At 34.0% G+C, this 19,364-nt stretch overlaps 1 protein-coding gene across 1 annotated transcript; it reads left to right on the top strand.

The window, feature by feature from the left end:
• The first annotated feature begins 320 nt into the window (after nucleotides 1–320).
• LOC143563971 (structural maintenance of chromosomes protein 3-like) lies at nucleotides 321–15,278 on the top strand. The gene is made up of 29 exons (XM_077051380.1): nucleotides 321–427; nucleotides 567–642; nucleotides 802–840; nucleotides 919–986; nucleotides 1,086–1,157; nucleotides 2,222–2,301; nucleotides 2,411–2,489; nucleotides 2,561–2,678; nucleotides 2,748–2,923; nucleotides 3,962–4,207; nucleotides 4,665–4,786; nucleotides 5,001–5,145; nucleotides 5,315–5,487; nucleotides 5,822–5,921; nucleotides 7,018–7,154; nucleotides 7,833–8,034; nucleotides 9,240–9,327; nucleotides 9,392–9,541; nucleotides 9,944–10,095; nucleotides 10,179–10,370; nucleotides 11,249–11,432; nucleotides 11,518–11,588; nucleotides 11,664–11,815; nucleotides 12,312–12,480; nucleotides 12,593–12,739; nucleotides 12,812–12,904; nucleotides 13,438–13,612; nucleotides 14,392–14,592; nucleotides 15,113–15,278. Exons 1-28 carry the CDS (start codon nucleotides 413–415, stop codon nucleotides 14,580–14,582), a joined length of 3,612 nt encoding a protein of 1,203 aa, XP_076907495.1. The 5' UTR covers nucleotides 321–412; the 3' UTR covers nucleotides 14,583–14,592; nucleotides 15,113–15,278.
• The last annotated feature ends 4,086 nt before the right edge of the window (nucleotides 15,279–19,364 follow it).

Genomic DNA, 19,364 nt, shown 5'->3' on the forward strand with positions numbered 1-19,364 from the left:
TACTTGGGACTTTATGAGTCTGACTCAATTAGTCTAGGTGTTTTTTGTGAAAAAAATTCTAAAATTGAACCCTGTTATAACTGTGTGTGAATTCGAGTCTGTAAGCTGTATGTTATGTTGATTAAATTTTCTGCATGGTTTACTTTGTGCTTGGTCTAGTACTTTGACGAACTTAAAGCTTTGTGTGAAATGCAATTATTTAGAATTTGACTAGTGGTTACTGATTCTGTTGATGTTTAAAAACATGAGATTGTAACATTTACTTCAATGACTATTTTATTGTTTTAATGCAATTTGGGAATTCTCTTCCTTGCTTTCATAATCATGCTGTTTTTTTTTCATATTAGCTATGTTATGTTGACACGTTTTCAATGTGATTATCTATAGGTTTGAGCAAGCTAAGTATATCAGAATGTACATAAAACAGGTACTTGTTTTAGTTCCCATACTTCTTTTGCTTCTAACGTCTACCTTTTGTGTTTTTTCTTGTCTTGAATTATTCTTTATTCTTCTAACTTGTGTATTCTTTTTTAACATCTCTATTTGCTTGTGGGGCTGTACTACAGGTCATAATCGAAGGGTTTAAGAGCTATAAAGAACAAGTTGCTACTGAAGACTTCAGCCCCAAAGTTAACTGTGTTGGTATGATATTCGTTCATGTTCTTTGACCAAATTTTCTCTGTTATTCTCGTGCAATAGTTTCTCATATGCATCTTTATTTGTTATGGTGGCTATTAGGAGATTCAACTAAGTAAAAAATATGTATTCTTTTCACAATAATTATTCAAATTTCAACTGCAGTTGGTGCAAATGGATCTGGGAAGTCAAATTTTTTCCATGGTACGTGTTGCTCAATACCTTATAACTATCTTTAATCACTTCTTGTTACATCTCAACCTACCTGATTCATGTTTGCAGCAATCCGTTTTGTTATAAGTGATCTTTTTCATAACCTGCGTGTTGAAGATAGGCATGCATTCCTCCATGTATGTTGGTTATGCTTTTATGGTTTTATCAATTGGTCACATCAATTGGTTTGCAATATTGAGTAATAAATTTTATGTTTTTATGTAAATATTGCTCAGGAAGGAGCAGGCCACCAAGTTCTATCAGCATTTGTTGAGATTGTTTTCGATAATACTGACAATCGTATCCCGGTAATCTTCATCATCTGTTAATGGGCATAATATATATATATATACACACACACATTTGTATGCGTGTAAATCATTATTATTCATTCATATTTTGTTATGATGGTTGCTCACAATGTTGATATTGCACACACATGCTTAAAAGAAAGCAAATGAAGTAGAAAGAAACAAAGGATATAAACATCAAGATGTAGAGCGAGGGGAACGGTAATAAAGATTCTAGGATAAATACAGGCTAGATACATAAAAGTATAGTGACCAACGGGATAAGGGTGTATTTTTGTGAGTGATTTATCATGAAACTTTTTGTTATTTTTCAAATAAAGTTTATAAGTGTTCAAATCATTTTTTAATATGTTCTACATAAAAGTCTGTATATAGTTCAGAACATGTTACTCATAAAACTGGATAACATCGTGGGAAAAACAGAAAATATATATTTTTAGGACAGACAACTTCATAGCTTATAAGCAGTTGATCAATAAACAAAACTGAAACAGTTACATTTTTCAAGCACTTGCTTCTGTACTTGAAATTTTCTCATTTTATTAAGGGCTACAAAGTTTGATAGAAAGTAGGGACATAAAACAATATAACAAGCAATAACTGAACTGAGGCATGAAACTTCTGATAGTATTGATATATTATATGCACTTTGATGCGGAATTTTCTCTTAATTAGAATTATGATTTCTAATATCTTTTATTATTTTGTGTTTATCTAGTTTCTTAGTTTATCTTTTCATTGTTTAGTATAAAATAGGGTTATGTGTGTTTAGTTTGGGGGAGTTTTTGATATTAAGAATATTGTAAAGAACGTTTGTTCTTGAACCTTTGGTTCGGTTTTATGGTCGTTGTTAATCATGAGTTTCTCGAGCCATTGATAACTTCCAAAACTGCATCACACTTGTTTAGGTGTTTGCATGCTAGATGACTTGCCGCTTTAGGCTAGTATCGTCTCAATTTTTTTCTTGCATCGCTAATGTATCGTGTTTCGTGTAGTTTAGTTTCTAATTAAGATATATGGTTGCTGATTTTTTTATTCTTTTATTATTTTTTTATTTGAAGGTTGATAAAGAGGAGGTGCGCCTGCGAAGAACAATCGGTACTAAAAAAGATGAATATTTTTTGGATGGGAAGCATATAACGTGAGTACAGCCTAATTTATAATTTGTTTTCTTCTGGTTTTCAACCTTCTTGAATTATATTATTATCTTGTTCAAGTGTTTTGACAAAGAAGGAAATGCATCATTGCAGGAAAACTGAAGTTATGAATCTGTTGGAAAGTGCTGGATTCTCTCGTTCCAATCCATATTATGTTGTGCAACAAGGCAAAGTATGACATCTCTTCATCTGATTTTGATTGGTGAAGTATATATATTATTAATAATCATGCATATATTACAGATAGCATCATTGACTTTAATGAAAGATTCAGAGCGGCTGGATCTACTGAAGGAAATTGGTGGCACTCGGGTTTATGAAGAGCGTCGTCGCGAAAGCTTAAAAATCATGCAAGAAACTGGCAAGTGATTGTTAAGAAATCCATTTCTTGCATTTGGTGAATCCTTTCTTATTATTTTTATAATATCAGGAAATAAGAGAAATCAGATAATTCAAGTCGTGCAATATCTAGATGAGAGATTAAGAGAGCTAGATGAAGAGAAAGCTGAGTTGAAGAAGTATCAGCAGCTTGATAAGCAGAGAAAGTCACTAGAATATACTATTTATGACAAAGAAGTTAATGATGCACGTAAAGAATTGGTTGAGGTAATTTTATTTAAATGCGTTTCTCATGGATATTATCTTTTCAAGAATCGAGCAAAATTTGGAATAACCATGCGGGTTTTCATTTTTATTGGCTTGAGTAAATTCTCAAAGTTTATTTTTCCAAAATTAAGTTTCTTACTAAATTGAACGAAATGGTAGCAAAGCTTAGGGGCTTATCATTAGGTGTGCAAACAAGCCGAGCCCGATCTCGACTTGGCTTGAGCTCGACTCGTTTAGAGCTCTTTATCAAAGCTTGAGCTTGGCTTGTTAATTATTAATTATATTATATACATTTTAATTATTTTTATATATATTTTTATTATAGTTTTTATATGTACTATAAGATATTATTAGTTATTTTTATCATAATTTCATATATATATATATACATAGGTATATATATATATATATATATATATATATATATATATAGGGGAAAAGCGTACAAATGAGATTAGCGTGCTAATTGTTAGAATCAAGTAGAGCAATTATATATACATGTGGAGTAATTATGTAATTACATCATAGAGTAATTATGTAATTACATAATTACTCCACTTGTATATATAATTACTCTACTTGATTCTTACAGTTAGCACGTTAATTTCATTTGTATTTGATCCAAACCCTATATATATATATATAATACATTAAATAAAAATATAAGTAATAGGCTTGTGAGTCAGCTCAAGCTCGATACATGTATTAAAAAGCTTATTTTGAGGCTTGAGCTTGTTTAAGCCCGGCTCGATTCTAGAATCGAGCCTTTAACGAGCCAATCTTGAGTAGCTCACGAGACAGCTTGGCTCGCTTACCCTCGCTTATCATGCATAAGTTTTTCTTTAGATTTGAACAAATTAAAGGTTTTAGTCATGCAAAAAAAAAGTTGTTTATGCATACAAAACAAGGTCGAAGAACTTTAATCGTGCACAGTGTGGACGAGGAGTGAGGAAGAAGCAAAGAAATGCCAATTTTTGCTTCATGAATTTGTAAAATTGTGTCATGGTGTCTAAAGCAAACGTGTCATACCAAATTCAGGTGGATGAGGAGCGAAATGCCATATCTGAGGAGCTAATTAGAAAGTACAATTCATCAGTGGAGGACGAGGAAGAAGTAAAGAAATTAGACAAGTTATATAAAGATCTCACTAGAGAGGTACAAGGTTTAAGCCGAGAAAAAGAGGCAATAGAGAAGCAACGCACAAAAGCTATTAAAAAGCACACAGAAGTTGAACTTGATGTCACAGATCTCGAGGAGAGAATCACGGCCAGTAGTAGAGCCAAGGTATTGCCCCCTCATAATTATAATTGCATTAGTTTTAATCCTAAAATAGATTGTTTTGAAAGAAAGTGTGAGTTAAAGGGTTGTTTTGTAAAAGATTCAACAGATAGATGATTTTGGTAGGTTTATATAGTATGACAAGGTTATTAAGGGTTAATTTGTTTCCTTGTTTAAGGAAGTCTTGGTTTCCAAGTTTGTTTAGTTTAAATTGAAGGTTAGGGTCAAATTTTCTTGTGTGAAAGTTTTATTCAACAATAATATAATGATAGAGTCATGATTATTGCTTGATTATAATTCCCGGTTCTGTTTTCTCTTTTCTGTTTAACGATTACAGTACCCAATTATCCTCAGTCGAGAATTAGATGTCATTTGTGTCTTGTTTACTTAAAAATGGGTCGATTTAGGTTATTATTTCTTAAAATGTCAAACGGGTTAAGTAACATGAAAATACATTCTGTAGGATGAAGCTGGAAAGCAGCTTGAGGTACTGCGCAGAGAAATCCAGCAATCAACAGCCGAGCTAAACAAAATCAGGCCTTTGTATGAGGATCAAGTTAAACAGGAGGATGATATCACAAAAGGGTATTACTTATTTATTTACTTTTCACACACCAAACATCTGGATGTATTTATTTGCCAGTTTGCCATGTAAGAATGATAGCCGTAATCTCTCAATATGCTTTTCTGATATATTTCTGTTCTCCCAGATATTATGAAAGTTGTGTTGCTTGTTTTCTTCTCAGTCTCTAATTTAATTCTTACTTAATGTTTACGCATTGAACTGCTTTCGTGATAGAATAATGTTACGGGAGAAGCAGCTCAGCATACTCTATCAGAAACAAGGGCGTGCAACCCAGTTTCGTTCTAAAGCTGCACGTGATGAATGGCTTCAAAGAGATATTGACAAGTATGACAAAGTTCTGTCCTCAAATGAGAAACAGGTAATCATTTATGGAGATGTTAAAGATTACATACTTATTAGTTTCTTTATCAATCTTCTAATTCGTCTATAGTTTATTCGGATGCTTAATCTAGTAAATAATTTGGATTTGATGTAACACTGTTGTGAGATCTCATGTATGGAATGCCTCCCTTTTTTTTACATTATAGGAAAATCTACTCAAGGATGAAATTGCTAAACTTGAAAGAGATTTGGCAGCACAAACTGAACATGTCAAATTTCGTGAAGCAGAGATAACCGCCTTAGAAGCTCGGATATCAAGTTATCGCCAAGGTTTTAATCAGCATAAAGCGAAGAGAGACGAGCTTCATGATAAGCGAAAGTACACTTATATTCTTTGTTCTATATAATCTGTTGTACTTGTCATTTGCTAGGGGTGTGAAATAGTACTATACCAGACCAAAACCGACGGATTAAGTATGGGGACCGAGTACTGGACCGTATACTACTTTCTTTTAGACCAGGGATGAGCCAGACTCAAACTTTGGGCTAGCCGGTTTAAGTGTAGTTACATTGTTCCTTATATTAGAAGGAAAATAAAAGTGGTTCTGGTTCGCTTCGGTTTAGGTTTTGTCCCATGTTTTGCAAATTTTTTGTTTGTCATAGATGATTGATTAATTAAATGTACTATATACTGAAGTTTATTACCTTTTCAGGTCTTTGTGGGGGACAGAAAGTGAACTTAATGCTGAAATTGAGCGTCTTAAAGCAGAAGTTGTGAAGGCAGAAAAAGCTTTAGATCATGCTACTCCTGGGGTATGTTAACTTGTCCGCGTATTCATTAAATGCGATTTTTAAATCTTTAATTTTTAAAAAAGGTGTTAATGCCATGTTTTTGAAAGATATCTTCTTAAGGAAAAGTCTTATTTGAGAAGGTTTTTGAAGTATTATGGAAATCTTTATTAGGCATGTGACATGATTTTTATTTTAAAATATGATTCCTGTAATTGATATTAGTTTCCCTAAGTGGTCGCAGGGGTTCTACCACTAGGGTTGGCGCATGAAAACTTTTGATGCGCACGTATGTAGAAGTGACTCGAATTAATAAAGAATAACTGCTTAAAGTGGCAAGCAATCATTGATAGCTTAGTTCTTCAGGTTTAGGTTTAGAAGCATCGTTTTTCTATTTTAGCTCACCGTAGTCAAGAGTAAAGTTTAAATATTTAATGTAGTGAATTGTTTTAAATTTTATCTCTTAAATATTAGTTTCTTTGTATAAAACGAACTCGATGGTTGCAAGTTGTAAATTGTAACTTGTAAAAATTGGAGTGAACTTTGGGTTAGTTTCAAATTTCAACTCATTCTACCTATTTTGTAGTTGAAAGTATATTACAAAAGTCGACCCATTTCAAGGTTGATGTGCTGATTATTGAAGTGACTACATCTATTCGAAGGGCATTTTAACAAGATACCATGAAATACTAGAATATTTTGTATAACTATGCAAGTCCCTTGAATAGATATATTACATGCATACTTGCAGGTGTTGATACATATAGTCTGATAAGATGTGCATGGATTTACACATGCATACATGGATACATATCCATACATATATGTGTACCTTGAATCTTAATACTCTCTCTCTCTCTCTCTCACACACGCACACACCTAGATATGTGATATTATTCGTATGTACATATCTATGCTTAGATCTGTATTTCCCATATATACACAAATAATTTTCCATTTATGTACGTAGCTATGCATTTAGATTTGTATTTAGACATGTTGTCTAGCTGTATGTTAATACATCTCTAGATAGATATGCATAAATGTATATATGTGTGTGTGTATGTGTATACATGAACTATGTTTGCTGATGTTAGCTTGACTATTGTACAATTAACAGGACATAAGAAGGGGGATCAGCTGTGTCAGGAGAATCTGCAGGGACTACAACATTTCTGGAGTGTATGGTTCAATTATTGAGTTGCTTGAATGCGATGAAAATTTATTTACTGCTGTTGAAGTGACAGCTGGCAACAGGTTTTCACAAACCCTTTACAGTCATCTTTTATATTCGGTTTTTTTATTGTTTTGTATATCAGTGGCGTATCTGTTAAGGAGTCGGGGGTAGCCCAGGCTACCCCTCAATTTTGTTGGCGAAGTGCAAATATTTAAGGTTTTTAGCATTGTTATGAAACCAGTATGTATTCTATATTTAATAGTTTTAAAACATCTCGTATACTTGGCGGAGTGGTTACTGGGCATGACTGTAAAACGTGTGTGTTCTGTCTGCGCAGGTTTGAATCCTGGCGTCCACGGTTTTTTTTTTTAAATCTACAACTTTCAGTATTGATACATTAGCTGGAAACTGTTTGCAAAATTAGTCCTTATCTATCATTTGCACCAATTTCTAACCTTCAAAAACTAGATTGATCCATTAACTATAAACTGTTTGCAAAATTAGGTTACCCTTATGTCCAAAATATTTTTTTTGGGATACCCCTGAATTTTTTTTCTAGATCCAGCACTGTTGTATATCATTGTATATAATTTTCTATACCAAATTCAGATGCTATCTTTTGAGCTATATATTTCTTAGTATCTTAGTTGTATGTTATCTATTCAGATGAGCTTGTTATAATTCAGTTTATCCATTTGTTTAAATAATGAAATTAGCAAATATCTTATTGACATACTTGTCTTGTTCTTCTTGTGCAGTTTATTTCATGTGGTGGTTGAAAATGATGAAATATCAACACAAGTTATTCGACACCTTAATGCCGAGAAAGGTGGAAGAGTTACATTTATACCCCTTAATAGGGTTAAGGCTCCTCATGTCAATTACCCACGAAGCTCTGATGTGATACCTCTTCTTAAGAAACTAAAATACTCCTCAAATTATGATCAAGCATTTGGCCAGGTTAGCAATCACCCATGATTTTTTCATTTTTTGATGTGATGATAAATCAGGCTATGTGAATATCTGATACATCTACGAGAGATTACAAGTTGATTTTTGCCAATTGAAAATAAATATCAGCAGTAGTGTTTAAATTTTACCTGCTTTGTTCTTACCAGAAATTAATATCTACGTATTAGCGACATGTAGTCTTTCAGAGCTGTATCGGGTATTAGTGGTAACTGCATAGCTTTCATGTCAAGTAAAGTGCCGTATACAACATTTAAAAGGTGTACACTTGGCCTGAATATACAATAATACACAAATACCTGATGACTTTTTTAAGTACCTTTCCATAAGGTATTCTCATGGACTTAGATATTGAGAATAAGAATCAAATATTATTTCGGATACATTTCTTGGTGCTTACTCTTTACATTAGGAGGTATGTACCTTAATTTGTATACAAAAATAGCATGGTAGAAAAGAACACTAAAACTTAGATATTTTGCATACTAAGAAACCCTATTCTAAAAATATGATTCTATTTATCGTGAATTATACATTTACTTGCACTGTATACTATATAATATTCTTTGAGAGTTGAAAGGCCTAGCAAGCTAGCATTGAAACAAATCTTCTCCTTTTAAGCTGAATATTTTTTTACCATACGCAAGAAAGCAAATATTAAGCTGAACGATCTTGCCATAATAAATTGATTCACGAGTATTACTTTATTTAGTTAGTTAATAGATAATAGACACAATGTGTTTGGAAATGTCTTGTTAGAATATATTCTTGTTACTACTGGCTTTTATCATTTATCACCCCATGAACCACCTTACTTTACTTTTAGAGTAACTAAATGAGTGAGCTGGCAATCTGGCATACCTGTTGTTTAACATATGTTATTAATTGCTGATCAATTAATATGGACATATCAATTAATGAACTACCAGCAGGTGGATCTTCATGAAAAACCTATTAACCGCTTAACATATAATTGATTTCAGGCATAAATAGAAACAAAATAATAAAGTCAAAGAACAGGCTCTTGTCATTCACATGAAAAGTAAAAAAAATCTCATGATTTTGGTTCTTCATGGTATTTTGAGTTACTTGCATAATTATGTGACATATAAAGAGATATTGTTTACCAATGGAAGGTTATGTATTACGGTTACCAAATCTAATTGTATTTGGATGTTGCCCATTTTACCCCTCAGGTTTTTGCTAGAACTGTGATATGCCGAGATCTGGATGTTGCCACCCGTGTTGCTCGTACTGATGGTTTGGACTGCATTACTGTCGAAGGTTTGCATTATTTTTTGCTTTTTCTTGCCTTCAGTTCTGTTAGCTTATCCTTCATCTTTTACAGGAGATCAAGTTAGCAAGAAAGGTGGTATGACAGGTGGATTTTATGATAAAAGGCGTTCAAAGCTAAAGTTTATGAACATCATTCGGCAAAATGCCATGGCAATCACTGCAAAGGAAATCGAACTCCAGAATGTCAGATCTGAACTTCAGAATATCCTTTATACGCCTACTATATCTACTTAAAGTGGTTTTTACATATTGTCTCTTACATAATTGTGCTAAATTTCAACACCACTTTTCTCTTTTAATCTTATAAATAATTGGTATTAATTATTGTGGCAAAACTACATCATTAAAATGATAGTAACATTTTTTGATAATGTAATTTAGAAGGTTTTATGCATTTAGATACCTTTCGATCACTTTCAACAACCTGGTCGACCTGCATGACCAGTATGTCTTCTTTTTTTCTGCTTTATAACTATATAAATACTTGGTATGATAAACAAGAGTAAAATACTAAATTATTTTTTATAATAATCTGAACGTTTTTAATCTGCGGTTTAGAAGGTTTGATGTGTTTAGTAAATGGTTTGGACTTAACGTGTTGCACTTATAGACAAGGAAATCAATAATCTTATCAGTGAGCAGCAGAAAGATGATGCTGAGCAGGCACATGAGAGATCAGAACTGGAACAACTTAAGCAAGATGTAGCTAATGCCAACAAGCACATACTTAACATCTCCAAAGCTCTTGAGAAGAAGGTTTCTGAGGCTTTCTCTTGCCCGCTTTTTGACTTTAGCCAATCTTCCGATCTAACTGTTTTATAAAACTTGTAAACTTGCAGCTGAAGTTACTTGCAAACGTACAGACTCAAATTGACCAGGTCAAAGCTAATATTGCTATGAAAAGAGATGAAATGGGAACAGAACTTGTTGATCACTTAACCCCAGAGGAACGGGATTTGATGTCACGATTGAATCCTGAAATAGCTGTACTTAAAGATCAGCTTGTAGCCTGCAGGGCAAACCGAGTAGAGGTATGCTGATATTGATACCTGGATCCACATCAAATTTGAGTTTCTAGTAGAGGTGGCAAGATGGGTGGGTCTGGTAACGGGTCAAAATGAGTTTTGCTTGATTTGGGGGTTATTAATTGACATTTTCATGTTTTTAAACAATAAATGCTCTTAGGCTTGAAAACGAGCCGAATGAACATTAACAGGTCATGTTTGTGTTTGTTTAACTTTAACTGAACAAATTATCGAGTACACACAAGTAAAAGAACGGGGTTTTCTTCATATTCGTTCGTTAAGAAAATGAACGTTTTCATGTTTGTTCGTTAATAGTAAAACTGACGGTTCACGAACGAACGTACGAATGAACATAACTAAACATCGATGAACGAATATAAACGAACATAATCGAGTAAACACCAGTTGAAAGTAAATGTGAACATCAATCTGTTGGACCTGAAAAGTAATAGAACTAGACTAAATTGTAATGGGTGATATTTTATTTTTAATAAAACTAGACTTAATTGTAATGAGCCTAAAAAGTTAGATTACTACATATATGAATGAACTTAAACAAACGTAAAGTAACGAACTTAAATGAGATTAAACGAGCGAACACAAATGAATGTTTAACATAATACATGAAGAGGTGTGTTCATGTTCGTTTGTTTAGCTAAATGAACAGCTTTTTTCAAGTTTGTTAGTTTATTAAATAAACACACATAAACTAACTTCCCGCCGGATGCTTCACTGAACTTGCATTTCGTTTACAAGCCCAAATGCTCTATTTATGTTGTGCAACTTTCAAACTGTTTGCCCGCTATGATATTTTCTTATCATCTATTTTTTTTATTTGACTTGTTTAAGATAAATCACACCCGTTCATTGTTTTTAAACTGTAGACCGAAACAAGGAAAGCAGAGCTTGAAATGAATTTATCAACCAATCTTGTTAGACGGAAACAAGAACTAGAGGCAATTAGACAGTCTCCAGAAACCGACATGTTAAACGGCGAGGCAGAAGTGAAGAAACAAGAACTTCAAGATGCAAAAAGAGCTGTTGAAGAAGTGAAAAAACAACTCCAAAGTATGAAGTTTTAGATATTTTTATGTCATTTTTGGTACACTGATCGGTTTCTCTCACTGAACTATATTTATTTCTTTTTTATTAGGAGTGTTGGAGAACATAGAAGACCGAAACAGGGAGTTAAAGAAAATCAACAAAAAGAAGAGCGAGTTGAAGGTAATTTTTGTTTTTTTTAAAGATGCATTTTCGTTATGTTAATTTTCAATAGTATTACATTTCCGGTAAGTGCAGGCTCGTTTGGATGAATATGAAAAGACTCGTCAAAATGAAGATAAACGAGCAGAGCAACTTATTAATAAGAAAAACATTTTACTTGCAAAGCAAGAAGAGTACACCAAGAAAATCAGAGAATTGGGTCCTTTATCATCAGATGCATTTGAAATGTAATCATAGTCTCTTGACCTCAATCTTATTTGCCCTCAATCATAGTCTCCTTTATCATCAGATACATTTGCTATATTCTGTTCCTTGCTGATTTAATATCTATCATAGACACACATATGTATATGCAGTAGAGATGGCAAAATGAGTGGGTTGGGCGGGCTGGTTATGGATTAATCTTTTTTGAATAAAATGATTTAGGAAACTAATATATTATGTAGTCTTGTATGAAACAATTTAGGAGGTTGTATATGCTTAAAAATACAGTTTTGGTGGTTTTCAAACTGTTTGATCGCTTGGTTCATATGCCATGTTTTCCCTTTATCTATTTTTGTAAATTACCACTTTGACCCATTAGAGAGAAAAAATAGCCCCAAATTGACTCAAATGAACGTAAATGGGTTGTTGCCACCTCTTAATTATAGACACTATCTTAGTTGCTCTTCATTATCGTATCAGATGTCATATACTTTTCTTTTAACTTAGTTAATAATGCAGGCATAAGCGGAAGAGCATAAAGGAACTATATAAAATGCTGCACAAGTGCAATGAACAATTAAAGCAGTTTAGTCATGTAAACAAGAAAGCACTTGATCAGTATGCAAACTTTACAGATCAAAGAGAAGAACTCCAGAAGCGACAACAGGAACTTGATGCTGGCGATGAGGTACAACTTAAATCATATATATTTTTGATAAAATCTTTACATTGTAAAATATGTTAGTTTAGGTTGCTGGTAGTTTGATATATTTAAAAAAAACCGTATTTCTTGTATACAGAAAATCAAAGAACTTGTATCAGTACTTGATCAACGCAAGGATGAATCTATAGAGCGTACTTTCAAAGGCGTGGCAAAACATTTTCGTGAAGTATTTTCTGAACTTGTGCAAGGTGGTCATGGATTTTTGATCATGATGAAGAAAAAGGTTAGTTTTTTTAATACAGTTTCTATCCTTGTGTGGTTTTTAACTTACTGCATATGTCTTCCAACAAAGCAGGATGGTGAACCCGCTGATAACGATTATGACGATGATGGGCCCCGGGTTGATGCTGAGGGGCGTGTTGAAAAATACATCGGCGTGAAAGTTAAGGCAAGTGCTATCTAAAATACCTTTTTTTTCAATCATAGCTAGGGGTGTCAACGAGCCAAGCCTGAGCTTGACTATGCTCTAGCGCGGCTCAGTTTGACTTGTGAGAGCTCGTGCTTGAGCTTGGCTTGTGATCTGTTTAGTAAAGCTTGAGCTCGGCTCGCTAATTGTTTAATAATTAATTTGTATACATTAATAGTTATTTGTATGTATATATATGTGTGTGTGTATATATATATACATATATATATATTTTCAATTCTAATCTTTATATATAGCATAACACATAATAAATATTATTATAATTAACTCATTAAGTAAAACTCATATAGATAATAGGTTTGCGAGCCTGCTCGAGCTTGATAAGTGAAGCTCGGGCTTGAGCTTGTTTATCAAATAAGCTTATTATAAGCCTCAAGCTCGTTTAAGTTCGGCTTGGTTCGAGGTTTTAACGAGCCAATTATAGTTAGAGGTGGCATGTAGCTTTTGAATTTATAGGCGCGGAGGTTCATTTTGAGTTAAGGTTAATATTGCAGGTTTCTTTCACGGGACAAGGGGAGACACAGTCTATGAAGCAGTTGTCTGGAGGTCAAAAGACTGTGGTTGCATTGGCACTGATCTTTGCCATACAACGGTGTGATCCGGCTCCGTTTTATCTGTTCGATGAGATAGATGCAGCGTTAGACCCTCAGTATCGAACTGCAGTTGGAAGTATCCTGCTTCATATTTGAAATTTTTTTAAGTCTTTCAGAGGTGGCAAAGCGGGTGGGTTCATTAACGGGTCAAGACAGAATCTTTAGATACGCTTTGGCTCAAAAAACTGTTCAAAGTTATTAATATTTTTAGAGCTAATTTGATTGAGAAAGTTATTATTTTGACAATAATGATCATTTTTTTCGCATAAAATGATTTAATTTCAACTCTTTTCTAGGGGTATAAACGAGCCAAGCTCAACTAGGCTTGAGCTTGCCTCGTTTAATTTTACAGATAGCTTGAGGTTAAGCTTGGCTCATGAGTTGTTTTTCAATTATATCTATATATGTGTGTGTGTTATAGTTTTGTATATAACATAAAATATATATTCTTTAGTTATTTATATCATATTTTTGTATACAATATTAATAATAAATAAAAATTATATAGATTTGCGAGCCGCATCTTGCTCAATAAGTGAAGCTTGGGCCTGGGCTCTCTTAGTTTTAGGTTCAAGCTCGGTTCGATTTGAACTTTATGCAAGCAGATTTCGAGTAGCCTGTGAGCGGCTTGGCTCGTTTACACCCTACGTTTGACCAATGTTTTTAGCTGTTCTTTTTGAGTTTTGTTTGACCAATGAGACATAAGCATAACTCGAATTGGCCCATTTAGAAGTAAATGGGTCAAATTAGTCATTTTATTATCTAGTACTAGCTAATCAAATAGATTGTTGGCATCTACTAGCGTGTGTTGACCCGTTGGATATACTATTTGTATCCTTAACAACTTTTTTCTAGATATGGTTCGTCGTTTGGCAGATACGGCAAGTACACAGTTCATTACAACAACGTTCCGACCCGAACTTGTGAAAGTTGCTGACAAGATATATGGCGTGACACACAAAAACCGGGTCAGTCATGTAAATGTTGTCACCATGGATGAAGCATTGGATTTCATCGAGCATGACCAAACCCATAATGCTGAATGAGGTGCAAATGGTAAGTCCTTTATCTACTACATTCAGGCCATGATTCATTATATAATTTTACGTCATATAGATGCTGTTTTAAAAATAGTAATAAGTGGGCCCGGTTGGGTTATGAGTCAAAACGGATAGTATTTTGGTTTGGGTAGACAGAGAACATTGTTTTGTCTAAAGTTTTGAAATTTCTATATTATAATTACTTAATTAGCGTGTTAAATATGATTACAAAAGTTGCTATTTCTGTAGTATGATATATTGAATAGATGCTATAGGAGGTTTTATGTATTTAAGTACTTTTTAGACCCATTTGAACGGTTCCAGTTTTATCTGTTTGGACTGTTAAAATGAGTGGAAGCTGCCAGTCTGCCACGTAAGCACGTGTCAATATGATTACAAATATTATATGTTTTTAAAAATCTTATGTTATCTCGAGTAAAATGCTTTAGGAGTTTTATGTTATGGACTAAAGTCTAAAATTACACTTTTGGGTGGCTGTTTGACTGACTCGTTTGACTTGTATCTTTTTCTCACAGGAAGCTAAGCTGTGTGTAGGTGTAGTTAGTCAATATGGACTTGAGGATTTGTTTTGAATGAAGAAATTGCAGTACCTTATTATCTGTAGACAGTAGGTTTATAAATTTAGCATGCTTGCTGACTTTAACATTCTGGTTTATTTGTTAAAACATGAGGCTTTAATTTCTTTGTGTTAGTATATTATTGTTTCTGTTGATCTTGGGGGCGGGGCGTTTGATGGGATAAGTGATATTTGGTTGTTTGGTCCCAAAAGGGACTATAAACCTATTACGAACTCGTGATTGAGCATCAGATAAATTGGTGAATCACAGCTGTTATATATGAAACTGTTCCTAATTCTAAAATGTCTACAGTAAAAGTTTTGAAAACTACGTAACAATTGAAGCCTCGACTGGTTTTGTGATTAAGAAAAAGGTACCTCATTTTAGTAAAAACAGAAACTAGTGATATAGTTCAAAAGAAAATGTTATAATTATGTATTAGTGTTCTTGATAAAAACTACCTTTTCTACTTTTAAACATTATCCGCATGATACCCCAAATAGCCATCACGAACTGTTGGATCTGATGGAAGCACATCAGCCGCCGACGAAACATGACCTTTAAATCTCGCTGTGTCTGCATGTTTTGTTATATGACGAAACACAAAACTGTTCATTCGACGAAACTCTTCATCTCCTATCTCTCAAACTCTAAACCTCCATAACTTTCATCTCCATCTTTCTTATTTCTTCACGAAATCAAGTAAATCCACAGTGTAAATCGCTTAGTTTTTTGTAAGAAATACAACCTTAGTGATTAGTGTTTGTTTTCTATGAATAACATTTGTTGTTGAGTAATTTGCGTAAGAAAGTGACGAACTCTAGAGTTCATAGTGTAAATCTGACGGAAGCAGCCTCCTGCATTGTCGGTCCAACGATTAATTTCAAAGTTCCATAGGATCCACATCGGACCGACAAAACATTAAGGCTATAATTTTCAGCTGTGTTTCAAAGTTTTCCATGGGTTAATTTCAAAGCAGCCTTCAAAGTTGTGTTTCTTTAGTTTTCCCTTAACTCTATAATTTTCAGTCTCCTTCATTCTTCTCTTTAAACAAGTTGAACGATAAGTTGTGTTTCTTTAGTTTTCCTAAGGATGCGGATAAAAAGGGTACTTATCACTTTATTTAATTAATCAAACATTTCTACAACAGATTTACACCAAATGATCAAATACAACCCGACTCACAAAACAATACGAGTCATAGCGCTGCTGTGGGGAATGATCTCGAGAGTGACCCATAATCACACAGCCTAACAAAATATTACCACTTCCACCTAAGTTAGAGTAACTTTCAAGTTTTTAAATTGATTTGATCCATTTCTTTTTAACTTCAACTTACATCAACTGTTTGAGATAAAAGAAAACCCACATGAAGAAAATGAATAGAAATAGTTGAATCTAGTCTAGTCTAGGTAATAATAATAATAATAATAATAATAATAATAATAATAATAATAAAAAGGATATTGACACAGAGGATGAAAAGAAAAGTTTGAAATAATGCAAGAACCTGCATTATTTATTTATTAATGTTATTTGACACAGAGGATGAAAAGAAAAGTTTGAAATAAATATGGGTTGTTGTTTGTTTACCTCGTCAGAACTGCAGTGTGATTTCATTACAGAGTTGTTGGTAAGCCAATTCATTGAGAACTAACCCTAATTACTGGAATTGGAAGAAATGAATAATACTTTTTGAGTTTGGCATAGGCTTCACCTTCTGATGATATTCTGACTTTCTTTTCGAAATCTTCCATCCTTTCCTTTTTCCGAGGAGGAGACCTTCTTTTCTTTCCTTCTTTCTTGACTTGACAAGTTTAAACAAATGGAAAATTCTTAGGAAAATTATATGACTACACACAATTACATATGCTAACTGATGTTCAGTTTATGCTTTTACTCTCATATGTTTGTCATCTACCTATATCTTCTATATGTTAAAGTTTGATGATTTGCACGAGAACAGAAATTAAACCAAGTTTGCCCGTTGATGATTACTTTACGACTCTCAATGGTGGTGGATGAAAAAGCTTATTTGATATTGCCAATCAACTTTTTTCACAGGCCTTTTATAAATGCATTGCAATTGAAAACAAAAAGAGATATTCATTTTTCATTTGATTATAGATCCACAAATGGTGGTGCTGATGGCTATCGAGGGAGGCATTCGGCTAAGATGTACACCGACACGGCCGATTTCTTTGGTGAGTTATTTATTTATGCAATAAGAAAGAGTGCAAATGGTGTTTCATTGCAATAAACAACAAATGCTTGCCTGCCTTTTTTCTTTTATTTCCACAAGCTAACCGGGGGGGGGGGGGGGGGGGGGGGGTCAGATAATTAAGCTCATTTCTACTTGCTTCTGTTTTTTATCTAAGGTATTTCTATGTCTATTGTGGATGTAGACCCTATTCAATTATATAACAAAAACACCTTTTTCAAATTCTGCTTTTATTATGTTGGTAACTTAAACCACTTTTATTATGGTGTAAGTGGATCGGGCCAGAACCTTAAAAGGTTGAAACTCATACCCGTTTACTTAGTATGCCCGGAACTATTTGGTAAGAAAAATAGAGACATTGACCCGTTTAAGTTAAAATACACGGATGGGGTTCATGGGTTTCACGGATCAAACCCATTTCATGCACACTCTACATTTTCATATATCTTTTAAGCTTCATTTATTAGTTAAACTGTGTTTTGTTAGGCAAATTCTACGGTTTGGATGAAGACACCGGTTCAGGTTGCAAGAATGAAGACATCGGTTTAGAAGAATGAAGACGTTGGTTCAGTTATTGTATATAACTTTCATGTTTAAACATATATTGTTTATATATGTGGTACTTTGAATTTTTTGTTTATATATTTAAAACATCATCATCGTACTCAGTATATCCCACCAATAGCAAAGCTATGGTAGGGTCTGAGGAGGGTAAGATGTAGACAGCCTTACCTCTACCCCATGGGGATAGAGAGGCTGCTTCCGGTGAGACCCCCGGCTCGATAGTAGTTTTGCATCAAGCCTGGACATATTATATAAGGCACATAGCACTCAATCATCGGGACGCCGGCTGATTGGTGCATGTACCCTTGTCTTTCGGCTATCAACGCCACCACATGATGCCTGATTAACCTTCCATCACTTTTAACGTTATTTTCACAAAATTAGTAAAATAACGTCAAAATTAGTGCAATTTTACTTTTGCCCACCCCGAGGGTTCACACATATATACATTATATGCGCGCACACGCAAGCAGGGTTCACACATATATACATATATACATTTACGCCCTGCTTGCGGTGCGCACATATAATGTATATATGTGTGAACCCTTGGGTGGGCAAAAGTAAAATTGCACTAATTTTGACGTTATTTTACTAATCACGTGAAAATAACGTTAAAAGTGGCGGAAGGATAATCAGGCATCATGTGGTCGCGTTGATAGCCGAAAGACAAGGGCACATGCACCAATCAGCCGGTGTCCCGATGATTGAGTGTTATGTGTCTTATGTCCAAGGCTTGATTCAAAACTACTATCGAGCCGGGGGTCTCACCGGAAGCAGCCTCTCTATCCCTATGGGATAGAGGTAAGGCTGTCTACATCTTACCCTCCTCAGACCCTACCATAGCATTGCTATTGGTGGGATATACTGAGTACGATGATGATGATGATGATGATGATGTTTATATATTTAAAACATTTTTGTATATTGTTTTTCATTTTTTAGGTATATATATATTTGCGTATATTGGGTTTCAATGAAAAAAAAAAATTCTGCTAGTTCATTCTCGCACGAAATAGTTTAGAGGGGTAAAATGGTCATTCTGTACACTCATTCAGAGGTCCAACCAAACAACACTTTCTGGTTCAACACTTAATGGTTCAGAGTCTCTTAATCATTCAGACCTCTTTCCGGTTCAGCATTTGCCAAACAACCCCTTAATCACGCCAAACTTAAACAAAATTACCCATTCCGGTGATATATGGTAAGACGAAACGAAGGTTTCAAAATCAGATGTCCTCCACTTGATGACGACATCGTGGACAGAGGACCCACCAACATTCTTCCCACCTTTCTTCTTGCCGGACTGTTACCAGTCGACGAGGAGGCCATTGAACTGTGATAAAAAAACATATGAAAATAGACGGAAAATCTTGGGAAATGTATAGAAGAAACGAGAATAAGGTGAGAATGAGAAGAAAAGAA

Source organism: Bidens hawaiensis, unplaced genomic scaffold (assembly GCF_021521415.1).
Source record: "Bidens hawaiensis isolate Kalapana, Puna unplaced genomic scaffold, B.hawaiensis_p1.1 tig00021676_1, whole genome shotgun sequence".
In the NCBI taxonomy this organism is placed as follows: Eukaryota; Viridiplantae; Streptophyta; class Magnoliopsida; order Asterales; family Asteraceae; genus Bidens; species Bidens hawaiensis.

Excerpts from the sequence above, each read along its gene's own strand:
- LOC143563971 (XM_077051380.1), top strand. Across the intron at positions 2,924-3,961 it reads CACGTAAAGAATTGGTTGAG|GTGGATGAGGAGCGAAATGC; the intron begins GTAATTTTATTT and ends TACCAAATTCAG. Across the intron at positions 12,481-12,592 it reads AACTTGATGCTGGCGATGAG|AAAATCAAAGAACTTGTATC; the intron begins GTACAACTTAAA and ends TCTTGTATACAG.